Source organism: Lissotriton vulgaris, chromosome 8 (genome assembly GCF_964263255.1).
Source record: "Lissotriton vulgaris chromosome 8, aLisVul1.2, whole genome shotgun sequence".
NCBI lineage: Eukaryota > Metazoa > Chordata > Amphibia > Caudata > Salamandridae > Lissotriton > Lissotriton vulgaris.
Genome location: NC_141696.1, coordinates 644355049 through 644378562, shown reverse-complemented (window position 1 = coordinate 644378562; position 23514 = coordinate 644355049). Strand labels below are relative to the sequence as shown.

Sequence of the window (23514 nt, the reverse complement as noted above, 5' to 3'; positions counted from 1 at the left end):
GCCACATCCTTCTGATTGCTCCCAGGTGGCCACGACAGGCGTGGTTCTCAGAGCTGCTACTCCTGTCTCAATGCAAACCCATTCTTCTTCATCCTCGAATGGATCTTCTCTCCATGAACAGGGGTCAAATCTACTATCCAGACCCCTCTTCCCTGAGCTTGTCAGCCTGGAACCTGAACACTGTGAATTTGCACATCTAACCATTCCTCAGGAGTGTCGTAACATCCTTGCTCAGGCCAGGGCTCCATCAACTATAAAGACCTATAAGTTGAAATGGAAACGCTTTTGCCATTGGTGTGCGGACGCCGGAGTACATCCTTTGCGTGCCACGCCCGCTGAGCTCCTCCCTTTCTTTCTCCAACTGGCTCAGTCGGGTTTGTCACATGCTACTTTAAGAGTTTTTCTGGCGGCAATATCACGCTTCCGCCATGATGGCTCCGCCTCCCTATGTTCATCCAGGTTAGTGCGTCAATTTTTCAAGGGACTTCTTCGGACTTTTCCTCCAGTTCGGCGTCCACCTCCCGAGTGGCGCCTCAACATTGTCCTATCACAATTAATGACTACACCTTTTTGAACCAATCCATAAGGCAGACCTAAAGTATGTTACCTGGAAGGTCGCGCTTTTACTTGCTTTGACGTCTTCACGTCGAGTGAGTGATATGCATGCATTCACGATCAAACCACCATTTCTACAGTTTAAACCGGATTCTGTGCTTTTACTCACTAACCCTACTTTTCTTCCAAAAGTGCCTTCAGACTTCCATATTAATGAGCCTGTTATACTGAAGTCTTTCTTTGCCAACCCGCAATCTCCTGCGGAACAACGCTTGCACTCTTTGGACATTAGACGATGTTTAAAGTTTTAAATCAGCAGAACAGCCCAGTTCCGAAATTTGGATCAGCTCTTTGTGGCCTATGGCCGCTTTCAAAAAGGACGACCAGTCACCAAACCTACAGTAGCCCGCTGGGTGGCTTCGGCGATTGCTTTCTGCCATCAGAAGGCGGGAAAGCCTTTACAGACTGCAGTACGGGCCCACTCTACCAGGTCTATGGCCTCTTCGACTGCACTCTTTGCCGGAGTTCCATTGCATCAGATTTGCAGAACAGCCACGTGGTCCAGCAGGCACACGTTCACAAAGCACTACAATCTGGGTGCCATGGCTGAAGGAGATACCGCAGTGGGACAAGCTGTGCTCCGTAATCTTTTTCAATAAGGTGAGCCTCTGTTCTACCCTCCTCCTAATAGTTTCCAGTCTTATACATGTCTTCTCTATGTATACATATGGTTGTATAACTTCTATGGCATGGGTTATTACACCTGTTGATTCCAACCTTTTGCTTATACATGGCATTCTGGAAACTTTGTGTTGGGATACGGACTGCTAACTATTCTATATTCAAGCATGTGAATCTATGAAAGACACCCCAATACTGGAGAAGAACAATTGTTACTTACCTGTAAACAGGTGGTTCTCCAGTATTGGTGTCTTTCATAGATTCACATGCGACCCTCCCATCCTCCCCTCAGAGGCTCTCTTCTCCTCATAGACTCTGTGGTCACTCTTGTGCTACGAAAATCTGAGGGCTTGAGCTCTGAGGAGGGTTCTAGAGGGCTGCTGGCGCCTGATTGGCTGCAGTTTGGACTAACATAATGACAAGGATAGGCTGCATTGGAACTTTTATATTCCCATGCATTCCTATGTGGAACTTTTTGGTTGGGTACCAGATGCTTCTTGTATGCATTTTTTTGGGGGGTTTTCCTTATTATGTATATATATATTATTATATATTTAGTATTTATTGCTATTTTATTTACCGTGGGACTCCCACTCCGACGACGGAATATTCAAGCATGAGAATCTATGAAAGACACCAATACTGGAGAACCACCTGTTTACAGGTAAGTAACAATTGTTCATCTTCCTCACGCCTCACGCACGGCTGCACATGAGACCTCTGCAGGAGTGCTTGGAGGACCAGTGGGACCAGAGGGGAGTATCTTGGGACGACAAGATACGACTGTCTCTGCATGCTCTTCAGTCTCTGAAGTGGTGGTGTTCAGCGGAGAATCTCCTCAGAGGGGTTCCCTTTCACAAGGCCATTCCCACTCACTATTGTGACGGATGCTTCTTTCCACAGCTGGGGAGCGCATTCCGGAGACCTACAGATTCAAGGAACGTGGTCCCAGGTGGAGTCCACATACCACATCAACTTCCTGGAACTCGGAGCTGTTCACTTGGCACTGAAGGCCTTTCATCCGTCCTTCCAGACCAACTCTCTGCTTGTACAGACGGACAATACGACAACTATGTATTACTTCAACAAGCAGGGGGGTTCGAGATCACGCACTCTGTCTCAGGAGGTGCAGACTATCTGGCACTGGCTTCTGGCCAGAGGATTGACTGTAACGGCTACCCATCTGCAGGTGTGCAGAACGTTCAGGCAGACTCACTGAGCAGACTGATTCAGGAAAACCACGAATAAGTCATAAACGACGACGTACTAGGAGAAGTCTTCGCAAGGTGGGGGACTCCAGACATAGATCTGTTCGCCACCGCGGAAAACAGCAAATGCCTAGACTTCGCCTCCAGGTACTACCAGCAAGGGACGATGGGGAATGCACTATGGATAGACTGGTCGAACAGCTTTCTGTACGCTTTTCCACCCATTCCCCTGCTTCTGGCGGTGCTCATCAAGCTGTCCCGGTCCAGGGCGCGGATGATACTCATTGCTCCTGAATGGCCCAGGCAGTGGTGGTTCACGGACCTCCTTCACCGGTCTCTCCTTCTCACATACGGCTGCCGTGCAGGCCGGACCTTCTCACGAAGTTCGGGGGGCAGATGGTGCACCCGAACCTCTCGTCTTTGAGTTTGGCGGCATGGCTCCTGAAATAGTGCAATATGGCCATTTGAATCTGCCCGAAGATTGTATGGACATACTGAAGGAGTCTAAGCGACTTTTCACTAGGACTTCCTATGCTTACAAGTGGAAGAGATTCTGCATCTGGTGCAAGTCCAAGAACTATGACCCTACAACATGCAAGGAAGATGTCATCCTTCCTTACCTTCTACAATTGGCGCGGTCTGGCCTTAATATTCATTCCATTAAGGTTCATCTAGCTGAATTGTCTGCCTACAGGAAATGCCCTTCACAGACTTCCTTCTTCCAGATCCCTGTGATCAAAGATTTTTTTGGAAGGCTTGAAGAAAGTATTCCCTCCTGTCAGGCTTCCTTCGCCTTCATGGGAATTGAATGTGGTGCTGTCCAGATTGATGAAGGAGCCTTTTGAACCTATTCATAAGGCTTCGTTGCAGCACCTGTCCTGGAAGGCTGCGTTCCTCGTGGCCATTACATCGGCCCACAGGGTGAGTGAAATTCAGGCGTTGTGTTGCCAAGAACCTTATACTGTATTTCATGCTGCTAAGGTTGTTATGCGTACTCACCCTAAATTTCTTCCCTAGGCTATTTCTGATTTTCATGTCAACCAGACTATAACTTTGCCTACGTTTTTTCAGAATCCTTCATCTCAAGCGGAAAGGTCCTTGCATTCCCTGGATGTTAGGAGGGTGTTGCAATTTTATCTGGATAAGACCAAAGATATTCGTAGGTCAGACCAATTCATCAATTATGGATCAGTCGGGACGGGTCTTGCTACCTCTAAGCAATCCATCTCTAGGTGGATTGTGTCCTGCATACAACTGTTATCAAAAGGCTAATAAGACCGTAGGGGGTAAACCTAAGGCTCATTCCACCAGGGGCAAAGCTGCCACGACTGCTCTGTAATGTTCCAATTGCAGAAATCTGGAAGGCCGCCACTTGGAAGTCGGTTCATACCTTTGCCAAGCATTACTGCCTGGACTCTGATGCCAGGGCAGACGCTCAGGTTGGGCAGGCTTTGCTGCGAAATCTGTTCGCACAATAGTGGTGTTATATCTCGTTTCTCCACCGCCGCTTTGGTGTGGGGATGGGCTTGCCATTCTATTCACTAGATTATGACTATACACAGATCCCCTACTACAGAAGGAGTAGTTTCTGTCCTGTAACTCCAGTTCTGTAGTAGGGGTATCTGTTATAGTCATAAGCGCCCGCCCTCCTCCCCGGTGGGGAGAGATATTCATGTAAGGAAGGCTACAGGTCTGGCGTGTTACCCCTTCAAAAAGAACTGAAAGTAAAAGACCTGCAGGGCATTCTGGGATACTGTGAAGGCCACCTGTTTTGAGCCACATAATGGCAGCCTATGGGGCTTGTCTGTCCAGGTTTTCCTCTATCATTCCAGAGGGGTTTTGCTGCTAAAGCAAGGGAAATCTGGACAGGCTTTGCTGTTTGTGGATTTCTTGGTGGAATTTCTAGTTGAAGTACTGGACAGTGTAGCCTGTGGTATAGGCTGCATTATCTGTCTTTAAATTCTCTCCTAAATGTCTATGCAGTTCTGCATTTTTTCGACATTTTAAGAGATTATTTTTGATTGCTCCGGGGTCCACGCACATGGGCGGGACTATTCACTAGATTATGACTATAACCGATACCCCTACTACAGAACTGGAGTTACAGGACAAACTACTCCTTTGTGTCCTTCGCTAAGTTTCATGGGGAAACCAGTAACTAAAGGAACGATTGTGCGATGGATCACCCAAACGATAGTTCTGCCACAATCTGGCAGGACAGGAACTAGCAGAGGGGACACGTGCCCACTCTACCAGGAAAAAGGGAGCTACAATAGCTTTCCTAGCCAACACCCATTCAGGACATATGCCTGGCAGCGACATGGGCTTCAGTGCACACGTTCACAAAGCACTACTGTGTGGATATACAGATGAACAAGGAAGCACAAGTCGGCCAAAAGGTGCTTCAACACATATTCAATAACCAACGCTCATCTTCCACTCAGCCGCCACAAACATGAGAAACCGCTACAAAGTCTATGCACAGCATAGTTAATCAAGAAAGATTCACGCTGCAAAACGAGTAGCTTCTTACCTGTCGGTGTAGTTTTGCAGCTTGAACATCTTTCTGGATTCACTAGCTAACCCACCCACCTCCGCCAGAAAGATGAGGCTGGAGAGAAAAGGTGGTTGAAACCGAGACAATACTTGGAAAAGAAGCCTTAGAGGTTAAAGCGGTGAAAAATGTAGTTTAACATTGCCATAACTTAGGTAACAGAACTAACACTAGAAAAAAATCCAAAGATGGCGTCCAAGAGTGGGTGTTTCCGCAGGAAGCGTGCTGACGTCACCGGAAATGCACCAAAATGTGGGACGTCGACGCCCACCTGGGCTACGAAAAAAGACTACGATTCCGGACCCAACCACAAGACAGAGGAATAATGCACAGCATAGTGAATCCAGAAAGATCTTCAAGCTGCAAAACTAAACAGACAGGTTAGCTATTAGTTTTGCGGCATGAATCTTTCTGGATTTCCTATGCTGTGCATTCCGCCATCTCGTGGTTGGGTCTGGAATAGTCTTATATATATATATATTTTTTTTTTGCACCAGGTATAGTGGGTGTTGACGTGCCACCATTTGGTCTCCTCTGACGTCTACGCGATTCCGGCGGAAGCTCCCTCCTGTGTTTGCCATCTTCAGATTATTTTTTCTGCCGTTGGGTCTGTATCGCCAACTAAGGAGCTCTAGAACTTTGGACACCATCACCGGAAAATCAACAAATTCATCAAGAAATTGACTTAGTGACCGGAGCACCAGTCCACCATCAGGGGCGACAAAGGAAAAGAACCAATCCTCCGACGTGCCACGGACTATGCGCACACAGGGGGCCCCCTGAGCACCGTGATGGACAAGACGGCGTTCTAGTTTTGCGAGAACTGCAGGACATACGCGCAGAAGGACCAGTGTGCAACCTCTGCCTTCTGCTCGACCACCAAAGCAAGGACCGCAACGCCTGCGCGGTTTTCACGCCTAAGACACTTGGGGTGAGAGACAGCGGATGGCGAGGCATGACATGCAGGGCCAAGGAGCACCTCCATCACACGAGATTTTGGCCTCTCCAGTGACTAAGATGACAACCTCGCCGAAGGGCCAGAAGACTCGACTGACGTCTGTTGAAAAGAGGAAGGAGGTAGGAGTCGTTGACCCCTAGAACCTCAAAGGACACTCAAAGGAGTGAGTCCAAATCCTCCCAAAAAAAGGGCACTGCCGTCTAAGTCCTCTACGCTATCAGCTGCACTCAAAGAGAAACAGCCCAGCAGATCCTTGGCTATGGACTCCCAGCTGGCGAAAAGGCAAGGCCGGCTAAAGCGGTTCCAGAAAAGGAACACTCTAGGCAAGAGGCTCAAGCCGGGCCAATCGTGCTGGCCCACAACCACATCCGCGTCTACGTCAACAACCGCAAAACTAAGGCCGGAGAATCTCCACGCTGAACAAGCGTCCGAGATGGACAGGAAAAGAAGTCTAGGCCGAAATGGCGCATCCCATGATGCACTGGGCCAGGGTCAGACTAATTTGCATATAGCCAAGTTCTGAGCTGGGATGGTGCAGTGAGCTAAAAAACGGTGATGGATCAAGCCCTGATCATTGGACTGGGTAAGAGTTGTCTGCTTAATTCAGACACTCTGTTCATCACCACCCCCTTTTCTGAATCATTTTTGTCCACCATAAGCGTGGAAGGGTACACTCGGATGTGAGTCCCTAGCTCATTGCACCATCAGGATTCAAGCAAGCCGGGCCGAAGACGGCTGAAATGCCAGAAACCGGTCCCCGGTAGCTTGTTTCCTTCCCAGTATAAGAATTGGCTTGGTAGTTTGGTCTGCCCTGTTCCCATGATGCACTGGGCCATGGTCAGACTAATTTGCATATAGCCACGTTCTGAGCTGGGATGGTGCAGTGAGCTAAAAAACGGTGATGGATAAAGCCCTGATCTTTGGACTGGGTATGAGTGGTCTGCTTAATTCAGACACTCTGTTCATCACCACCCCCTTTTCTGAATCACCCAATGCTTTGGGGCATCTGGTGAATGGGTGCCTTTAGAGTCAGATCTTCTTACCAGCTCCTGGTTGCAGGTAGGGGACCTTCTGGTTTGAGGCTGCAGGGTTCTGGTTGAGGCAAGTCGGGGGTCTCTATCTTGGGTCCCGATCGGTGGGGGGGGGGCTTCTGTTGGTTTTGGGCCACTCCCACTCTGGTTGGGGTGCAGACCCTCGATTTCTTGTGTAACTAGAGTCTGTTGGAACAAATCCAGTGTTCACAGGAGACAGTATTTAGGATTGAAGGCAGGCAGGTCCTCCAGGTTTGTCTAGGTTGCTTGCTGCAGGACACACCGGGATTTCGCTAGAGCAGCTTCGAGGTGGGAACAGGCCAGTAGGGCTCAGACCAAGTCAGTGGGCGTCCGCCTCCTAGCTTCGGCATGGCTGCTCAGTCCTTTTGTTCCTGCAGGAGGTTGTCAGAGGAAGCAAGGAAAAGGGTTGACCCTAAATACTAGATTTAGGGGTGCTACATGTAGGTAAAAAGGATGGGACCAATGGCTTTCCTGTGGTGGGTACCCCTATTATGCCACCCTCCAGTGGGAGCGGGGCATAAGCAATGTCCCTGGTTGGCTGAGTCCCCCCATCTGCAAGATGGCAGGGACTGATGTGGTGCTTCTTCCCCCTGCCAACCCGAGGGGTGGAGTTGGCGGAAGGTGGGCACACCTCCTCCTCACTTGTTCCCGCCAGATCTCCCACCAAATGTGCACGTCTGAACCGGTGGGGACATGTTGCTGAAAGCAGCAAGTGGCCTGGGGAAGCTCACAAAGGCAGGAAGCCTCCATCTTCCCCTTCGTCTGTGGACCCTGCCCATCCTGGGGGAGGAGGCTAGGCACCTTGTCCCAGGATGTGCATTGTTTCAGACCCGGAGAGCAGCAGCTTCTCGACCCTGGGGTCCAGATAACTGTCAGGTGGTAGAAGCTGAAAGCAACCACTCAGCCTGGACACTAGTGGTAGGTCTTTTTTGAGGGGGTATCTCTAAGGTGCCCTCTGTGTAGTTTTCATTAAATCTCAGTGTGGGTTTAATGTGCTGAGAAGTTTGATACTAAACTTCTCAGTTTTCAGTGTAGCCATTATGGTACTGTGGAGTTCGTAATGACAGTCCCAGCACTATATACTCTTAATGGCAACACTGCACTTTCCAAGTCTAAGAATGGACTTGGACACTGAAGGGGTACAGGCCTCATGCACCTGTACCCTCACCACTGGTATGATGCACACAGCTAGAGGGGTGACTGGTGTACCATGCCTACAACCCACTGCCCTGGCATAGATCAGAGTTGTGTGCCAACTCTTACCTTTGTTCTGCACCAAAACATGCGGGGGGGGGTAGAAGGTATGTGGAAGCCCTTGGACTCTTAAAGCAGCAGTGTTCACTCCCTCAATCTAAACGTCTCAGGCAGCTCTTGTACTCTCAGACATCCTAGGCCAGCATGCTGTATATTTAAGTTTTGAAAACTGCAATTTTGACCCATTTATCAGTATTTTAAGAAATTTGCCCAGCTGTGTTTGAGAAGGGACTCGCTGTGTTTCATCGTGCTGAAATTTTCACCCTCATAACTGGATTTATTGGATAACTGTTAAAATATTTTCACAATTTGCATTGGATACTGTTTATTACCTAAATGAAGAGGTCTGCAATGCAGAACCACAATTTTCTTTGGTGAAATTTTAAAAATGAACTGATCTCCATATGCTTGTGGGTTAGGTCGGCCTGAAGGCAAGGAAATTCTTTCTTTAACCCTAAATCTTTGCCTTTATTTTAAAGTCCAAAAGCTTTTACTCTAAAACCAAGCTTTTCAGTATACATGTAGCAGTTACATTTCCTAACCAATTTGGCAAATAGTAATTTGTAAAGTTCTTGTAAGGCTTACAAAGAATATTATATAGAGGTCTGATCTATAGGTGGAGATGGTTGGTGTTCATAGATTCAGCAAAGTTTTTTTTTATGATCCAGGACCAGGATTACAAAAAATTTTCCCATTAAACACTAAATGCTCAATCAGCATTTAGGACCATCATGACATTAAGTGACAAATTATTTCAAAATGTGTTCCAATAAGCACTATCCAGAAAGTTGGAGCTCTCCTCCTCAAATCGGAGTACCCACTTCCTGGCTACTGAATCGCAAAGTTAAAACGTACTCATGCAGCAGACAAAAGACCTCTGACAAATAAGATAATAGGACAGTCAAGTTCCAGGTCTCCCATCATAAACCACTACTGTAAGCATATGAATAGGAGTGTTCAGTCTTGCTTAAACTTATCACTATGATCTGAAGTGTTTCTGAATGAAATGTTTTTTGTTTTTAGGCACCTTCAAAATCTGCACCCAAGCAAAAGTTTGCTAAGCCTATGAAGACTCAAGCACCACGTGTTGGTGGAAAACGCTAATGGAATTTGTATTCAAATATAAATGATGCAACTGTAAATTGTACAGCCCCTTGGCGGAAAAATAAGATTGCTGTTTTTCTTTGGGTTGTTGCATTGCCAGCTGAATAAAAACAACTTTCAATAATTTGTTTCATCTTTTCAGTAGACCCCATTTCACCTTTTTTCACCACTCCTAAGTAATGTAGCACTCTACATAAACTGTATCCCATTCACTCGTTTTTATGAGATGGATAATTCAGTCTTCGTCCATATCCCAGGTTTTGCAGCGTGAATCTTCACTATGCTGTGCATTATTCAGCGGTCTAGTGGTTGGGTCCGGAATCGTAGTTCTTTTTTTTCGTAGCCCAGGTGGTAGTCTACGTCCCACCTTTTGGTGTCCTTCCTGTGACATCAGTCTTCGAAAGGAGCACTGGTGCCGAAACATTCGACGGACGCAGCTGCATCCTGGGACAAACAGCCCAGCGGATCCTTCAAAAAAGGACTCCCAGTCGGCGAAAACACAAGACAAGCCGAGGTAGTCCAAGCACGTCCCCGAAAAGGCACGCTCGACTCCGAAGAACAAGGACCCGAAGGCAACTTCGACATTGAAGAGATCTGCTGAATCCCTCTATGCTGAACAGGCCGCCGAGATGGAGAGTTAGAGGCTCGAGGCCGAAATGAATAACATCCTGCAAAGGGAATTCGATGAGCTGATGAAAAGGTTCACCATCCAGTAGAAGCTGACGATCGTTTAGGTGGAGGACGGAGAAGAGTTTGACGCCGAAGAGCCGCCAAACTCTGGCGCCCCAGGAACACCAAGAGGAAGAGGGCCTATACTGTTACGAGGGAGAAGACCAGCAAACAAGTTCGGGGTTGGCATCCTCGGTGGCTTAGGACCTGGATTGGCAGGACCTCCACGCCGAAAGCCCGGAAGAGGCCGTGGAAACAAATCCTTCGAGGCCTTCGCCGCCAGATGACATTGGCATCTACAACATGGTCATCAGGAATGCGGTAGCAGCATATGGGGTGAAACTGGAGGAAGAGAAACCAAAAGCCTGCTCCCTCTTAGACCCTGTTCCCCTCTCGTTCAAGAAATACTTTATTGATTGATTTATTCGGTTCCGTTACAAAAACCATAAAAGTACAGAACATACAATAATTGGTGCACAAGTCACCCGGCAGCATGAGAAAAAATATAAGGAAGGGGTACCCATTAAAAAATGCAACACATAGTGCCAAGGTGTAAAAACAACAATATGTACATCAATACAGAAAATTTAAATTAAGATTTGATTCAAATTACAATGGTCAATATTTACAGTAAAACATATAGGACTAGTTGATCTTTTTACTGAGTCATCGCTATGGTTAAAAATGTAGCTACATTGTAAATTTCCCATATCTGCTAATAGTTGAAGATGCAGTAAAGCTGGCTTAACTTGTCTAAACCCTTTCCCCTTTAACAAGGGTATGAAACTTTTTCCTGATATCCTTAAAGTGATCACAGAAAAACAAAGTGAGCGGTGTCCATAATTGAGCAACCGTCACAATTGCACAGATCTAGGTCCAGTTGCTTAGTCCAGCCAGGGCGGCTTGAAATTAATAGATAGATTTTATTCAATCGGAACTTGGTGAGGAGATACCTGTGGTTTGAGTTGTTGACAACCTTTAGGTACATTTCCAGATCATGACCGGGGGAGACAATCAGTTGGTGGGACCTAACTGAAGGCTTTAACAGCTCCATGCCTTCTGTCTATCCCGGTGTTCAGCAAGAACGTATTTCTAACCCACTTCAAGTCACCTTTCACCAGTTTAGATGGGTCATTAAACAATTCGGGCCGACCCAACTTTGCACATGTTTTTTGTATATATTTTAACCAGGGGATCTTGTCCCAGTGATCTAGCATTAGGCAATCCTTCAAAATTTCGTGATTCACTTCAAGCTCCTTGTTAAGCCAAACTGATATCCATTTTAAGAGGGGCCCATGCAATACGATCCTCCAAATAATCCACGCCGCATTCCGTTTTTTTTAATTTTTTTATTTTATTGAGATGTTTCGGATAAAAAGAGGTATAAAAAACATTACAGATATCATTTCATTACACAATCAGAATAAATACAATGGACAATATAAATACATACAATAAATACAAATACAGCAATAGATGATAAATACCATAAATTAGATAAACAGGGTTACAGAGAAACATACTACAGTAGGCATAGATAGGCTAATCATAAACCATAGGCAGTTCCTATTACGCCTTATATTTTTCATTGTCTGGACACCCTCCATTTCTTAACAGGAGCCCATATATTTCTGCCCAGTTCTCTTGTTTTCTTACCCTTAAAATCATACAGGCATTCCTCGATATTGTGCATTCCTAATAGCCTAGTTAACCACTGCTGAAATGTAGGTGCTGTAGGATCTTTCCATCCAGCGGAAATTAATAGACGCAATATAGCCACTGAAATAAAAACCAAGGCTTCGACTCCGGCTTCTGCTCTCAGTTTGCCATCCATACCTATTAAAACAACGGCAGGGGATAGAACGATGTTTTGTTCTAGCAGCCCCTCCAAAAATAGCTGTATCTCACTAATAATCGGTGTTGGATTCGGACATTTATAAAACATATGGAGATCAGCTGGACCCATATTACATCTGGGGCACATATCATCTCTAACCCCCCAGGCCAATAATTTTGCTGGTGTATGATATAGATTAAAAAGGGTCTTATAATGCTGGGCCCTCAAATTTGAGGACCTAAAGATCTTCTTATTCAAAACTAGGGCTAGGTCTAAATCCACATCTGGATCACCAAGTTTCTGAGCTAGGGTAGTTTCTGTTTTTTCCAGATCATCCTCCAGCTCTTGTTGGAGATTTTTATACCCGATTCCAATTTTACTCCCTCCCCTTTTCAAATATTCTACTATTGGGTTGCTCGGCATAAGGGATACCCTCGGCCTAAATGAGCGGATAGTTTGTATAATCTGCCCATATAGAAACCACTGGGTAGCTGGAGCCCAAATGTTTGCTGAAGAACATTAAAGCTAAGAATCTCATTGCCTAGCATAACATCCCCTAGGGACCTGACTCCCAACTCCCACCAAAGAGGGCTATTTCTATTTTGGCCTAGGTGGGCAAAGATACTTGATTTCCAGAGATCTGTTAACATGAATTTTTGGGATTTTCAAAAATGTTCTTACCGATTTCAAAGTTCCCCATGCCCCCATTAGTATCTTGTATTTGGCCCTCTTATAATACTTCCGGTCAATTTCACAGAACAATAACCCTGTTGCTTTGCTACCCACTAAGAGCTCGAAGATGGAGGGAAGCACCTGGTTACCTGACTGGGATTCAACTGTTTCCAGATCATATTGAAACAATACATTCATTTGAACCAAAAGACATGTCCAATGATACAACCTGATATTAGGCATCTCCAAACCACCCCTCTCAATTGGTAGGGACATGTGAGCAGTTGATCTCCTAATTTTCCCATATTGCCATATAAAACGGATAAACATTGCTTCAATTTTCCTGATCATCCATTCTTCCAACAGCAAAGGGATGGCCCGGAATAAATACAGGAGTTTAGGGAACATGGTCATTTTTATTACATTTACCCTACCAATCAGTGAGAGGTGCAAAATATCTATCCTCTTAAGCTCCTTTGTGATTGAATCTATCAGTGGCATATAATTATCCGCAATTATATTTACATTGGCATTCACCCTTTCCCCCAGATACACCGCTGATTCCACATCTTTGATCTAGCTTATTAATATTACTTGTACATATGATTTGTGTCTTTTCCTCATTCAGACGATACCCTGACCGTATACCAAAATCTTTAGCCAGCTGGCATATCTCAACCATAGCTTGTTGAGGGGCCGTTGTTATAATTGCCAGGTCGTCAGCGTAAGCCAGAATTTTAGTCGTGTAGCCATTCAGTGTCACTGGAGTAATCTGTTCAGACAATAAAATTTTTGGGATAAGGGGATCAATATACAGCGAAAAAAGAATCTGGGAGCAGGGGCATCCTTGACGTGTCCCTCTTTTAATTATTTTTTTCTGAGCTTTGGCCCATAACCATTACCCTAGCCACCGGATCACTATACATCGCCTTAATTGCCCTTATACTCTTATTCCCAAAACCTCTTCCGGCCAAGATTCCCCACAAACCGTCCCAAGTCACACGGTCGAAAGCTTTCTCCGCGTCGAGGAGGATCATGGCCATGTCTCCTCCCGTGGCAGCATGGGCATCGAACAATGCTATTGCTCGCTTTATATGATCCGTGGTGCCACGGCCTGGCACAAACCCATGCTGCCACGGGGAGACTAAGCGACCAATGATCCCCCCCCAATCTTTTCACCCACACCTTGGAGTATAACTTTGTGTCCGCATTAATAAGAGAAATCGGTCGATACGAACCTGGACTATTCTTGGGTTTGCCTTTCTTGTGGAATATGACAATATTTGTCTCTTTCCAGGAATCAGGGATAGAGCCCGAGCACACTATGCCAGTAAACAAATCCAACAATATTGGGGCAATTTCCTCCTCTAAGCATTTATATACTTCTAAGGGGAGCCCATCAGGACCCGCCGCCTTACCAGCTGCTAGTTCCTGAAGAGCTATCTTAATCTCGGTCAAAGTCAGATCACAATCCAGCATCTCCCTGCTACTTTGATCTAGTTCTGGGCCATCATCTTGGAGAACAGGATTTTGTACCTCCCTCTTCATCATACAATTTTTGGTAGAACGTATGGAAAACCCTCAATATTTCTTTAGACTCAGTATATTCGTTTCCATTTTCCTGTATGCTAGTGATCAGGTTTTTGGATCTCTCCTGCCTAATCCGGAGTGCTAATGCCTTTCCTGCCTGTTCCCCTGTCTCGTATCTCTTTGCCCTAGAAGACTGATACTCCCTGGACTCTTTCTGCGTCACTATTCCCTGGAGGTCGGCTTTGATCGTAACCATTTTGTTCAAACTTGCCTGACCATCTACGCCCTGTACTATCTCTCTAATATGCTGTGCTTCTACTATTCCTAATTCCCTGATCAGGGTCTCAACCTTAATCCTGTCCTCCTTCCTCAGTCTGGCAGAGCAGCTTATTGTCTCGCCCCTCAAAGATGCCTTGAAGGTTTCCCAAACTACATTGCGAGAGGCACTATACCGATTGATATCATAGAATTCCCTGGTCCATTTTCTTATGTGCCGCATTCCTGGTGGACTATGAAGCTGGCCGTGGATCTTGGAAGGGAAAGAATCGTTTTAAGGAAGTTGTCTTCCGTTACCTGTAGCTGTTTAACTGGCCTAAAGCCCCACAAATCTGCACCATACATGACAATGGCAATACATTTAGCAGCATATACCTTTAAAACCGCCTCAAGGGGTTTCACCCCTAATTTACGTGAAAAGCCCAGCACCGCCGAAATGGACCGAGCCAGGGCCTTTTTTTTTCTCTCCAACAATTGGGGGTGCCAGGAGGAACTGTCGTTGAAGACTACCCCCAAGTATGGGAATCTAGAGACTTTTGCCAACTTATGTCCATTACAGTGCATAGTCATTACATTTTTTTTGGCCTTCCCTTGTTTGCCCACCACCATAACGTGGGATTTACCATAATTTACACTTAAATCAAGATTTGTCATAAAAACATAAAGAGTTCAGCAGACTTTGAAGACCCACTGCAGTTCTGGCTAAGAGCTGCATCGTCCGCATATAACAATGTGGGCAATGCATACTTCCCAGCCCTCGGGATGTCCTTTTGCTGCACCCAAAACTCCACTCAAATCATTTATATATAGTGTAAAGAGCAGGGGAGCAAGGATGCATCCCTGCCTTACACCATTGGTGATGCTGATTTTACCTGTGCAGTTCCCTTTTCTATCATATCGAACCGTAGCTGTAAGGTCCCTGTGAAGGTCTGCTAAGAAATACACAATGTTTGGATCTATTCCAATACCAAGGAGCTGGCCCCACAACTTGGATCTGTTTACTCGATCAAATACAGAGGACAGATCCATAAAGGCAATATATAAAGATCCTTGCTTCACTGTTGTGTACTTCCCAATAAGCAATTGTAAATTCAAACTTTGATCAATGGTACTACGGCCCTTTCTGAATCCGTACTGTAGAGGAGAAAGAGTTAGTCTCCTCTAACCATTCGGTGAGTTTGCATAGGACCACTCTCCCTAGGACCTTAACTGCGGAGTCGATCAGAGATATAGGGCGGTAGTTACCAGGGTCTCCCCTGTCCCCATTTTTTAGGGCTCGGGCCTCGCCCACCACGAAGTGGGGGCGGAGCTTCCGAGCTCTTTTGTATTTAGAATAAAAAAGAATTCTGAAAGGGGTCTGGCTGGCACATTCTTTAGTGCGCGCCGGTGTTTTTTATGGCATCTGCCTAGTGATTCGTCTTCGCTGTGCTGTCTATTTAGTAGCCTTGACGTGATAGGGTATATTTACTTTTCGTCCGTCATTTATTGCAGTTGTATGGCATATTCCGTGCGCGAACGAGCACGGCAGAGTGATTAATCTTCATTAGGAACTGTCAGAGTGGCCGTGTAATGCAATCCAGATGGTGCGAGCGCATTCACCATTGCATTGCATGTATCATGCGCGCGTTTAACTTTTACCTTTCGCGCACGGCAGTCCATTCATTTTAATTAGGAGCTATCAGAGTGGCCGTGTAATGCATTCCAGATGGTGTGCGCGCGTTCACCATAGAGCAAGAGCAGTGCCTTTGTCGGGCGCGTGTCCTCCTCAGGTGCACACAGGCATAGACGCCGTGTGCGGCTCCTTCCTGCCGGCCCGGGGAGCTGCTCTGCCGCTCTGGCTCACTCCCCGTCTCCCCGCCTGATTTAGACATCACCGGCTCAGGCTCAATTACCAGTCCAGGACCCGGGCAGCGCGCTGCCTGGCTCCCTTCTCTTCCGTTAAGGGAACCCCGCTTTTATTGTAATATCGGCACTTTTTGTATCTCATTTTCAGAACTATATTTGTGATTATAAGAATCTGCCGCTGGCCGGATCCATCTAGTAAACAAAGCTATTCCGTTTGGAGAAACAGCCCCGGAAAGCGGCAAAGAAGGGTGGGCGCGGCCGGGCTGTCAGCGTGCCCTGCACACACCGCCCCGGAAAACTCGGGCCAGTGACTTCACAGGCCCTGCACAGTCCCATCCCCACGGCACCCCCCTTCATGCCCACGCCCCTTCCAGCAGTACGAGAAGGAGCCCCCGTCTCCCCACGAACACGAAGTGACATGACGCCTCCAACATTGCAATGTTCCTTCAAACAACCAAAACAAATGTCTCTGCTGGCAGATTTTATCGCCCCGGGAAAGGCACTCTTTTCCTCCGAAAATAAATATATCATACCCAATAAGAAAGTGTCACTCCAGTCCCAAGCACAAACAGATCGTTCATCTCCCGGCCACTCAATCCCCAAGTTTGGAAATAAGCGACTAAGGCATAATAGGAAATTAAGTGTGTGTGTGTGTGTGTGTGTGTTGGGGATGGGGGCAAGGAAAGCACTCGCAGGATTCCGAGGAGCATGGCACATGCACCTATAAACCCGCTGTTTTCCGAATTTTAATAAGTGCTGACATGCAGACTACTGGTTGAATAAATGATGAGGGTTAAAAGTGACCTTCGTGACACGTGCTGTCGAGCCTGACTCGCAGAGTTAACATGCAGTCATCATTATTGTAAAGTTTGTGGGAAAAACGTGAATATGCAATAATCATGGAAAACAGAGCCTTCCCGCGGTTACAATGGGAATTCACAAATGTGTTGTCTCACGTAATGGCAATGGCTATTTCATTACGAAAAATTACTCCTTGATACATGCACCACCACCAGCAGTACTACCGGTACTACAGCTACCAGTACTACCACCACCAGTACTAACAGTACCACGACCACCAGTACTACCACTAACACCACCACCAGTACTACTACTACCATTACCACCACTACCATTACCACTACCACCACCCCCAGTACTACAGCCACCAGTACTAACAGTACCACGACCACCAGTACTACCACTACCAGTACTAACAATACCAGTACCACTACCACCACCAGTACCACCACCACCACCAGTACTACCACTACCAGTACTACGGGCAGCAGTACCACCACCACTAGCAGTACCACCACCAGTACTACCACTACCAGTACTACGGGCAGCAGTACCACCACCACTAGCACTACCACTACCACCACCACTACCAGTACCACCACCACTACCAGTACCACCAACACCCCCAGTACCACCAACACCCCCAGTACTACCAGTACTACAGCCACCAGTACTACAACTACCACCACCACCAGTACTAACAGTACCACGACCACCAGTACTACCACTACCAGTACTACTACCACCACCACCAGTACTACTGGCAGCAGTACTAGCACTACCACTACCACCACCAGTACTACTACCACTACCAGTACTACCACCAACAATACTACCAGTACCACCACCACCACCAGTACTACCATTTCTACCACCATCAGTACTACCATTTCTACCACCATCAGTACTACCATTTCTACCACCATCAGTACTACCATTTCTACCACCATCAGTACTACCATTTCTACCGCCACCAGTACTACCACTACTACAGCCACCAGTACTACCACTACTACAGCCACCAGTACTACCACTACCACGACCACCAGTACTACCACTACTACCAATACCAGTACCACTACCACCACCAGTACTACCACTACCAGTACTACGGGCAGCAGTACTAGCACTACTACCACCACCACTACTACCACCAGCAGTACTACCACCAACAGTACTACCAGTGCCACCACCTCCAGTACCACCACCAGTACTACGGGCAGCAGTACCACTAGCACTACCACTACCGGTACCACCACCACCACTACCAGTACTACTACCAGCAGTACTACCAGTACCACCACCTCCAGTACTACCAGTACCACCACCTCCAGTACTACCAGTACCACCACCTCCAGTACTACCAGTACCACCACCTCCAGTACTACCAGTACCACCACCACCAGTACTTCCAGTACTACCACCATCAGTACTACCATTTCTACCACCACCAGTACTACCACACCCACCAGTACTACCACCATCAATACTACCAGTACTACCACTACTACAGCCACCAGTACTACCACTACCAGTACTAGCAGTACCACAACCACCACTACTTCCAGTACTACCACCATCAGTACTACCACCATCAGTACTACCAGTACTAACACGACCAGAGTAGAGAGTAGGACATCACAGGCAGCAGCTGTGCAAGCTTCTTACACTCACAAGGAGACCACAGGCAGCAGAGGTGCAAGCTTCTCACACTCACAAGAAGGACATCACAGGCAGTAACGGTGCAATATTCTCACACTCACAAGGAGATCACTGGCAGTACACACCACATGAACACACTCCATAACACATAGCAACAATACATTGCCATTTACAATGCCATTAGCTCAAACTCAAATAAATCAGAGCCCAATTGCATTTCTAATGCTTGTTGTAAATAGGGACAATCAGCGACTGGGTCCATGTCTCTGGAATTCCTACTTTTGAGATTTTATTAAAAACATTTGCTAAAATTTTGGACAAATGCAATATCAGCTTTAAAAAGGTCAGGGGGAACACCGTCCGGCCCGGGGGCCTTATTACTAGTCATTTTACCAATGGCCACCTCATCCTCATCCACAGTTAGGGTATAAGGCAATTGGGAAAAGGTGGTTGGGCCCTCTGCCCCCAAACTCTCTATTGTAAATTTCCCATATCTGCTAATAGTTGAAGATGCAGTAAAGCTGGCTTAACTTGTCTAAACCCTTTCCCCTTTAACAAGGGTATGAAACTTTTTCCTGATATCCTTAAAGTGATCACAGAAAAACAAAGTGAGCGGTGTCCATAATTGAGCAACCGTCACAATTGCACAGATCTAGGTCCAGTTGCTTAGTCCAGCCAGGGCGGCTTGAAATTAATAGATGGATTTTATTCAATCGGAACTTGGTGAGGAGATACCTGTGGTTTGAGTTGTTGACAACCTTTAGGTACATTTCCAGATCATGACCGGGGGAGACAATCAGTTGGTGGGACCTAACTGAAGGCTTTAACAGCTCCATGCCTTCTGTCTATCCCGGTGTTCAGCAAGAACGTATTTCTAACCCACTTCAAGTCACCTTTCACCAGTTTAGATGGGTCATTAAACAATTCGGGCCGACCCAACTTTGCACATGTTTTTTGTATATATTTTAACCAGGGGATCTTGTCCCAGTGATCTAGCATTAGGCAATCCTTCAAAATTTCGTGATTCACTTCAAGCTCCTTGTTAAGCCAAACTGATATCCATTTTAAGAGGGGCCCATGCAATACGATCCTCCAAATAATCCACGCCGCATTCCGTTTTTTTTAATTTTTTTATTTTATTGAGATGTTTCGGATAAAAAGAGGTATAAAAAACATTACAGATATCATTTCATTACACAATCAGAATAAATACAATGGACAATATAAATACATACAATAAATACAAATACAGCAATAGATGATAAATACCATAAATTAGATAAACAGGGTTACAGAGAAACATACTACAGTAGGCATAGATAGGCTAATCATAAACCATAGGCAGTTCCTATTACGCCTTATATTTTTCATTGTCTGGACACCCATTTCTTAACAGGAGCCCATATATTTCTGCCCAGTTCTCTTGTTTTCTTACCCTTAAAATCATACAGGCATTCCTCGATATTGTGCATTCCTAATAGCCTAGTTAACCACTGCTGAAATGTAGGTGCTGTAGGATCTTTCCATCCAGCGGAAATTAATAGACGCAATATAGCCACTGAAATAAAAACCAAGGCTTCGACTCCGGCTTCTGCTCTCAGTTTGCCATCCATACCTATTAAAACAACGGCAGGGGATAGAACGATGTTTTGTTCTAGCAGCCCCTCCAAAAATAGCTGTATCTCACTAATAATCGGTGTTGGATTCGGACATTTATAAAACATATGGAGATCAGCTGGACCCATATTACATCTGGGGCACATATCATCTCTAACCCCCCAGGCCAATAATTTTGCTGGTGTATGATATAGATTAAAAAGGGTCTTATAATGCTGGGCCCTCAAATTTGAGGACCTAAAGATCTTCTTATTCAAAACTAGGGCTAGGTCTAAATCCACATCTGGATCACCAAGTTTCTGAGCTAGGGTAGTTTCTGTTTTTTCCAGATCATCCTCCAGCTCTTGTTGGAGATTTTTATACCCGATTCCAATTTTACTCCCTCCCCTTTTCAAATATTCTACTATTGGGTTGCTCGGCATAAGGGATACCCTCGGCCTAAATGAGCGGATAGTTTGTATAATCTGCCCATATAGAAACCACTGGGTAGCTGGAGCCCAAATGTTTGCTGAAGAACATTAAAGCTAAGAATCTCATTGCCTAGCATAACATCCCCTAGGGACCTGACTCCCAACTCCCACCAAAGAGGGCTATTTCTATTTTGGCCTAGGTGGGCAAAGATACTTGATTTCCAGAGATCTGTTAACATGAATTTTTGGGATTTTCAAAAATGTTCTTACCGATTTCAAAGTTCCCCATGCCCCCATTAGTATCTTGTATTTGGCCCTCTTATAATACTTCCGGTCAATTTCACAGAACAATAACCCTGTTGCTTTGCTACCCACTAAGAGCTCGAAGATGGAGGGAAGCACCTGGTTACCTGACTGGGATTCAACTGTTTCCAGATCATATTGAAACAATACATTCATTTGAACCAAAAGACATGTCCAATGATACAACCTGATATTAGGCATCTCCAAACCACCCCTCTCAATTGGTAGGGACATGTGAGCAGTTGATCTCCTAATTTTCCCATATTGCCATATAAAACGGATAAACATTGCTTCAATTTTCCTGATCATCCATTCTTCCAACAGCAAAGGGATGGCCCGGAATAAATACAGGAGTTTAGGGAACATGGTCATTTTTATTACATTTACCCTACCAATCAGTGAGAGGTGCAAAATATCTATCCTCTTAAGCTCCTTTGTGATTGAATCTATCAGTGGCATATAATTATCCGCAATTATATTTACATTGGCATTCACCCTTTCCCCCAGATACACCGCTGATTCCACATCTTTGATCTAGCTTATTAATATTACTTGTACATATGATTTGTGTCTTTTCCTCATTCAGACGATACCCTGACCGTATACCAAAATCTTTAGCCAGCTGGCATATCTCAACCATAGCTTGTTGAGGGGCCGTTGTTATAATTGCCAGGTCGTCAGCGTAAGCCAGAATTTTAGTCGTGTAGCCATTCAGTGTCACTGGAGTAATCTGTTCAGACAATAAAATTTTTGGGATAAGGGGATCAATATACAGCGAAAAAAGAATCTGGGAGCAGGGGCATCCTTGACGTGTCCCTCTTTTAATTATTTTTTTCTGAGCTTTGGCCCATAACCATTACCCTAGCCACCGGATCACTATACATCGCCTTAATTGCCCTTATACTCTTATTCCCAAAACCTCTTCCGGCCAAGATTCCCCACAAACCGTCCCAAGTCACACGGTCGAAAGCTTTCTCCGCGTCGAGGAGGATCATGGCCATGTCTCCTCCCGTGGCAGCATGGGCATCGAACAATGCTATTGCTCGCTTTATATGATCCGTGGTGCCACGGCCTGGCACAAACCCATGCTGCCACGGGGAGACTAAGCGACCAATGATCCCCCCCCAATCTTTTCACCCACACCTTGGAGTATAACTTTGTGTCCGCATTAATAAGAGAAATCGGTCGATACGAACCTGGACTATTCTTGGGTTTGCCTTTCTTGTGGAATATGACAATATTTGTCTCTTTCCAGGAATCAGGGATAGAGCCCGAGCACACTATGCCAGTAAACAAATCCAACAATATTGGGGCAATTTCCTCCTCTAAGCATTTATATACTTCTAAGGGGAGCCCATCAGGACCCGCCGCCTTACCAGCTGCTAGTTCCTGAAGAGCTATCTTAATCTCGGTCAAAGTCAGATCACAATCCAGCATCTCCCTGCTACTTTGATCTAGTTCTGGGCCATCATCTTGGAGAACAGGATTTTGTACCTCCCTCTTCATCATACAATTTTTGGTAGAACGTATGGAAAACCCTCAATATTTCTTTAGACTCAGTATATTCGTTTCCATTTTCCTGTATGCTAGTGATCAGGTTTTTGGATCTCTCCTGCCTAATCCGGAGTGCTAATGCCTTTCCTGCCTGTTCCCCTGTCTCGTATCTCTTTGCCCTAGAAGACTGATACTCCCTGGACTCTTTCTGCGTCACTATTCCCTGGAGGTCGGCTTTGATCGTAACCATTTTGTTCAAACTTGCCTGACCATCTACGCCCTGTACTATCTCTCTAATATGCTGTGCTTCTACTATTCCTAATTCCCTGATCAGGGTCTCAACCTTAATCCTGTCCTCCTTCCTCAGTCTGGCAGAGCAGCTTATTGTCTCGCCCCTCAAAGATGCCTTGAAGGTTTCCCAAACTACATTGCGAGAGGCACTATACCGATTGATATCATAGAATTCCCTGGTCCATTTTCTTATGTGCCGCATTCCTGGTGGACTATGAAGCTGGCCGTGGATCTTGGAAGGGAAAGAATCGTTTTAAGGAAGTTGTCTTCCGTTACCTGTAGCTGTTTAACTGGCCTAAAGCCCCACAAATCTGCACCATACATGACAATGGCAATACATTTAGCAGCATATACCTTTAAAACCGCCTCAAGGGGTTTCACCCCTAATTTACGTGAAAAGCCCAGCACCGCCGAAATGGACCGAGCCAGGGCCTTTTTTTTTCTCTCCAACAATTGGGGGTGCCAGGAGGAACTGTCGTTGAAGACTACCCCCAAGTATGGGAATCTAGAGACTTTTGCCAACTTATGTCCATTACAGTGCATAGTCATTACATTTTTTTTGGCCTTCCCTTGTTTGCCCACCACCATAACGTGGGATTTACCATAATTTACACTTAAATCAAGATTTGTCATAAAAACATAAAGAGTTCAGCAGACTTTGAAGACCCACTGCAGTTCTGGCTAAGAGCTGCATCGTCCGCATATAACAATGTGGGCAATGCATACTTCCCAGCCCTCGGG

General features: G+C 45.8%; 1 protein-coding gene across 1 annotated transcript in view; it reads left to right on the top strand.

Annotated features, from left to right (window-relative positions):
• LOC147697840 (large ribosomal subunit protein eL24) overlaps positions 1–9490 on the top strand; it is a gene marked incomplete at its 5' end in the record, with an annotated part of 78877 nt that extends 69387 nt beyond the window's left edge. Inside the window, one exon of the mRNA XM_086936143.1 lies at positions 9286–9490. Within this exon, the coding sequence (XP_086792269.1) occupies positions 9286–9366 (81 nt within the window). The remainder of the gene's footprint in view (positions 1–9285) is intronic.
• Between the last annotated feature and the right edge of the window lie 14024 nt (positions 9491–23514).